Raw genomic sequence first — 5,751 nt, forward strand, 5'->3', positions numbered from 1 at the left:
AAGGAAGGGGGAAGGAAAGGGAGGGGGGGAGAGAGGAGCAAGGAAAGGGGGAGAGAGTGAAGGGGCCTCGTCGCCGTTCAGCGCTGGCGGGCGCTCGTCGTTTTTCGGGTGTGGTGGGGGCGGCGTTTTCGTCGGCGCTCGTTCATCATCGTCGTCGTGTGTCGTCGTCCCGGCGTGTTAGTCGTCATCATCGCGTGTCGTCGGTCACGTGTCGTCGTCCCAGCGTGTAGTCGTCGTCGTCGCGTGTCGTCGTCGTCGCGGTCGCGTGTCGTCGTCGTGGTCGTGTGTCGTCGTCCCGGCGTGTAGTCGTCGTCGTCGTCGTGTGTTGTCGTCCTCGCGCGTCGTCGTCGTCCTCGCATATCGTCGTCCTGGCGTGTCGTCGTCCTCGCGTGTTGTCGTCGTCGTGTGTTGTCGTCTTCGTGTTGTCGTTCTTGTGTGTCGTTGGCCTCCTCGTGTGTTGTTTTTGTTGTTGCGTGCCGCTGGCGCCTGTCGTGGTGAGTACGGGGCATTGGGGTGGTGGGGCAGACATACCCTTGGCCCATGACGTTGACACGTCATGGGCGCCGTCCCTCGTTCTTGGCCTGTCCTTCCACGTTGGCATGGGCATGGGCGTGGGCGGCGTTGGCGTGGGCGGCATTGATGTGGGCGGCGTTGATGTGGGCGGCGTTGACGTGGGCGGAGTTGGTGTGGGCGGCGTTGGCGTGGGCAGTGATAGAGGTGGTGGTGGTGGAAGGGAATGGGATGGTCACGGAGGTGTGACCATGCCGCAAACAGGAGACGTGACGATATGGCACGCCCTCAAGTAAGTCACGTGACCTCACCCCGCAGACTGAACAAAATCATAAATCCTTATTGCAGCTATCACTGACCCACACTATATGTAAATTATTTAAAATGTAAGTTTATTGAGTCTATTTTCGCTTTTTTAGTAGTATTCATATATAATAATAATAATATACTGGAATGACTGGAATCCACTGGACTCCACTGGACTCCACTGGACTCTGACTGGACTCATAGTCCAGTGGACTGGGACTGGACTCAGGAAAGTGGCTGGCAGTCCAGTGGGAGTCCAGTGGACTGGACTGGACTGGACTCCAGTGGACTGGGCATTCTGCCAGCCAATCTGGCCTGGTAAGAGGGCCACTGGAATCCACTGGAGTCCAGTGGAGTCCAGTGGAGTCCAGTGGAGTCCAGTGGAGTCCATATGGATTACGTGGGGGATGGTAAAGACCTCCAACCCAGGCTTGCTCTCCTTTCACTTCACCCCCAAACTCAACTCTTTTGACCCCTTGGTTGAGATGCTATCGAGGCAGGTAGTCATTTAGAGCATTACCAAGGATGGGGCCTGTATCCTATGCATTGACCATGCCCATGATTCAGTTGGCATTCGCGAAACTCCCCATTCTGCCTGCCTTTGTCCTACCGATAACAAGACGGGCAGTAGACGTTCTGCTCTCAATGCAGTCAACACTATAGCTTCATTACTGCACCCCACCCTCTCTCCTTCTCTCCTCCTCGCGCTTCTCCTTCCCATCTCTGGTTCCCACCAAGGATTGGACCCGAGCCTTGTCATCTCTTGGTTGGTGTTGGGGCAGCCCATTGACCTGTTGATGCCGAGGCAGTCCATGCACACAACTTCCTCCTAGAAATGCGGTGCTATCAAAGAACTCAACAAGGACCTGTTCCTCGTGTCCAATTACACCATGGCAGGCTTATATTTTACCTTACGCTTATATCTTCAGTTTCTATGTTGGCCTATGTCTCTTTTCCATCTTACTTGTTGATCTCATTTCCAAAACTAATGCTCACTTGACAGACATGCAGAATTTCTGCACTTTATTCCTCAAAAAGAGTCCAAATGCCTCGAATTACGATCGCAGCTGGTTGTTCAGGAGGAGGAGGAGTTGCAGTGTATGCCTTAATCTTCTTTTTTCCTGAATCTCAATCACTTACCTTGATGCGTACACATAAAACGTAAATGGGAATGCATCGTAAACTGCAGCTTCGAAAAGTCACAATCACCTCCAGATGCAGTATCAAGGGCACCCCCGATTACTATCACCAACCCTGCCTCCACCATTGTAGCTGGCCTCATGGGCCCTGCAGTGCTAGAAGACATTAAAGAGGGCATGCAGCAATTCTTGGTGTCTGGATTGTCTATCACCGATCCGAACTTGACTCCCAGCTACTCATCCCCATTATCTGCTTCTCCTTTGTCCCTTTCGGGCCAACGAAGTTCGCCACTATTGGTGGAACGAAGCTCACCACTATCTGGAGGGCCAACGACACCAAGATGGTGGATTCACATGAGGGAGAAGGAGAGTCTTTCTTCACTGTCGACACATGCTATGGCTACCAGTGTGATGATGCGGTATTCGCAGTGCTCAAGCTCAACGGCTGCATCATCTTTAGGCAGCAAGGAGTTGGGAGGCGATGATGCTGGGGAGGGTGAAGAATTGCTTGGGGAAAGGGATGACTTTTGTGTGGCCCTGGAGTTGATGGTACACGATACAGGTGCAACTCTGACCATGAGTCCGAACCCTGCTTTCAAGTGCAAAGGACGGCAACAATGTGCGGTGGAGCCACAGCAGCCTGTTCCAGGGGAGCCTCAACCCCAAGGAGAGCCTGACAACGAGGAGGAGTTCAACAAGGTGACCTTCACATCCAGCTTGGATTTGACCCTGAGTGGAGGAGCCAAAGTCCACCAGTGGAAATAGAAAGATGTCATCCCCCTGCATTGGAGCAGTGGGTTGTCGGCCATCGAGCCTGGGTTGAAGGCAAGCGCCACTACTGCAAGTTCAGTAGGGAGCTCAAGGGTACCGTCACTGCTCCCTGAGCTTGAGGGTACTGCGAAGCTTGAGGGGGGAAGTAGTGGCAGGGAGAAGACGAATGGGAATATGCAGGCGAGCATCAACATGAATGGACATCGGTATGTGGCTCAGTCCGATGGGAGGGTTGGGGGCGGTGTGAATGGGATGGGATCTCTTCCTCCCCCTTTGTCTATCCCTGGCAGTACTTTACACTCCCACTGCTTGTCCAACGGACTCTGATGGACTTTCATCGGACCCTGCCATTTCCGATGGACTCAGTGGACAGTCCATCAGAAGACCGTCGGAGTCCATTGGACATGACTGGATTCCGCTGCAAGTCCAGGCAAAGTCCAGTGAAAGTCCACTCAAACTACTTAGAAGCAAGAAATGGTTGGACTGGCCGGAATTCTGTGTCCGTTGGACGTCTGCTGGACTTCTGTCGGATTTCCAACGGACAGAGGCAGAAACCATCATAATTGCTAAGTTCTCAGTCTGCTGGACTTCCACTGGACTTCCAATGGACTTTCAATGGACTTCTAAGCAAAAAAGGCACAACTTCCAACAGACTTTCAGTGTCCAGTCTGCAATTCTTATAAGTAAATCTAAACAAGTCAGGCCCTGGTCAGACCTTATGCTAAATTCCTTAAGACATTGAGGTTTCAAAAACAAAGTATATTTTATACCTACATAAATTTATTTTACTACATTCTATGTTACAGAGAAGGGGGAGGGGGTGGTGATCAGAAAGGGAGGGGGGAGGGACAAAAAGTGAGGGGGAAGGGACAAAAAGTGAGGGGGGAGGAACAGAAAGGGAGGGGGGAGGGAATGGTAAGCAGCAAGGGAGGAGGGAGTAAGGGAGGAGGAGGGAGTGGGGAGCAGCAAGGGGGGAGGAGGGAGTGGGGAGCAGCAAGGGAGGAGGAGGGAGCAAGGGAGGAGGGAGCAAGGGAGGGGGGAGGGAGTGGTGAGCAGCAAGGGAGGGGAGTAAGGGTGGGGGGAGGGAGTGGTGAGTAATGGTGAGGGGATGGAATGGTGAGTAATGGAGGGGGGAGGGGATGGTGGTGCTGGGCCCTCATCCTCGTTCGTGCATGGTCATTGGCACGCATCGTTGACGTGTTATTGCGTCGTGTCGTGTCGCCGTCCTCGCGTCGCGTCATGTCGCCGTCCTCGTGTCACATGTTTTGTCGTCGTCCTCACGTGTTGTGTCATCGTCGTTGTGTCATCGTCGTTGTGTCGTTGTCCGTCCTGTCGCCGTTGCGCATCGTTGTTGCCTTTCGTTCTCCTTGGGTGTTGTCGTCACCTCGTTGTTGTCTCGTCGGCGGGCGTTGTCGACACGTCATCGTGTTGTTGTTGTTGTTGTGTTGTTGTGTTGTCCGTGTCGCGCGTCGTTCACACGTCATTGTGTTGTTGTTGTCATGTTGTCGTGTTGTTGTCGTGTCGTCATTGTCATGTCGTCGTGTTGTTGTGTCGTCGTGCCATCCGTGTCGTGTGTTGTGTCGTCGTGGGTCGGTGGGCTGTCATTGCTGGGGATGGATGTGGTTGAGGACAAGCGAGGTGGGATCATTGATGATGGCCAAATGATGCGTCGGCGTTTGCCGATGACCGTTTTAGGAAAGCGGTCAAACAGTAGGTATGTATAGTACAAAGTACTTACTTATATCAAAGGCTCCTTGGTGCAGCTAGTTTAGCATTGGGTTCCATATGCTTCAGATCCTAAGGTTGAGTGTTCAATTCCCCAATGTTGCATTTTTTTAATGTTATATATTAATAATAATAACAACAGTCTGTTGGAATTCCGTTGGACTTCTGTTGGATTTGTCCACTGGAATTCCGTTGGCACTTGCTTGTCATTTCCAGTGGACTGGGTGCTAGTTTGCTGTTAGTCCATCGGAAGTCCGTCGGAAAAGTCTGACGGACTTTTCAGTCTGACCAAAAATGCTCGGAAAAGCTTCGGACATTCACCGGAAAATTTGCTGCATTTCAAAGCAGAAAAATATCTGTTCTGCATACCCTCAGTCCAACAGAGTCCGGCCGGAGTCCGCTCGGAAAAGCAGTGACAGCGTAAAGACCTCATCCCTGGCCTGGGTGTCTTGGTGGGTGGAGGTGCATTGTGGATGGGTAGTATGGGTAAAAAGTTAGGGGAGTTGAGGGATAGTCCTATGTACGTATTTTCGATTGGACTCTTTTTCTTGGACCAGTCTGCTTTTTGATGCGCAAAAGGGTCCCAGGTCTTGGTTCAACCTTGTCCCTCTGGCTTTCTTTTTGTCTCCCCTGGTTCCTTACTGTGATGCTAATGTCGTCTATTTCTGTATACAGCTTCACCAAAAGTCAAAAATGAGCATCAGTGCTACTATCAGATGTCTCACAAAGCATTGTTTCTGCATGGAATGCTCCCACCACACTGATCGGGTCAGCTCCACCAATCTCATGTACACTGAGCATGCCTCCACCTACCTCGCCTTTATCCCCCTCCCTTCTTGACAACGACAACAATGATACTATATGCATTGCAAGCATTATGACCCCTGATTCCAAGAAACTGCACATGACGACCTTGATGCCCTCCCAGCTGGACGGGGCATGAAATCTTCAAACAAACCTACAACGAGATCCTCCAATACCAAGACTCAAGATGAAGACGAGGAATGGAATTGGTAGAGCCCCTCCCTTTTCAAGCCCTCTTGCTCTTCCTTTCCTCTTTACTGTCATCTGTGAGCCTCTTGAGTAAATGATCTGTTCTTCTATCCCAACCTTGCAATCACCCCAATTTCTTGCCTCTGGCATGGTAGTTTTCCTTGACCTTGCTGGTTTTCTCAATCTGAGTTTGCGTGAATATGTTCTCACACCTCCCCTCTTCTAGGGAATATTTTTGGATAGGGCTGTAGTGTTTATGATGCTGTGATTGAAATTTCAATGTTTGATGCTTAGCAAAAACATATCA

General features: G+C 51.3%; 1 protein-coding gene across 1 annotated transcript; it reads left to right on the forward strand.

Moving 5' to 3' along the window:
* Positions 1-599: 599 nt before the first annotated feature.
* LACBIDRAFT_323107 (uncharacterized protein) lies at positions 600-3,053 on the forward strand (the record flags this gene model as incomplete). The annotated part of the gene is made up of 6 exons (XM_001876318.1): positions 600-686; positions 716-753; positions 804-896; positions 1,021-1,134; positions 2,006-2,654; positions 2,721-3,053. The coding sequence occupies 6 exons, from the start codon at positions 600-602 to the stop codon at positions 3,051-3,053; spliced, it is 1,314 nt and encodes a 437-aa protein (XP_001876353.1).
* Positions 3,054-5,751: the final 2,698 nt, after the last annotated feature.

The sequence above is a fragment of the Laccaria bicolor genome, genomic scaffold (assembly GCF_000143565.1).
Source record: "Laccaria bicolor S238N-H82 LACBIscaffold_4 genomic scaffold, whole genome shotgun sequence".
Lineage (NCBI taxonomy): Eukaryota > Fungi > Basidiomycota > Agaricomycetes > Agaricales > Hydnangiaceae > Laccaria > Laccaria bicolor.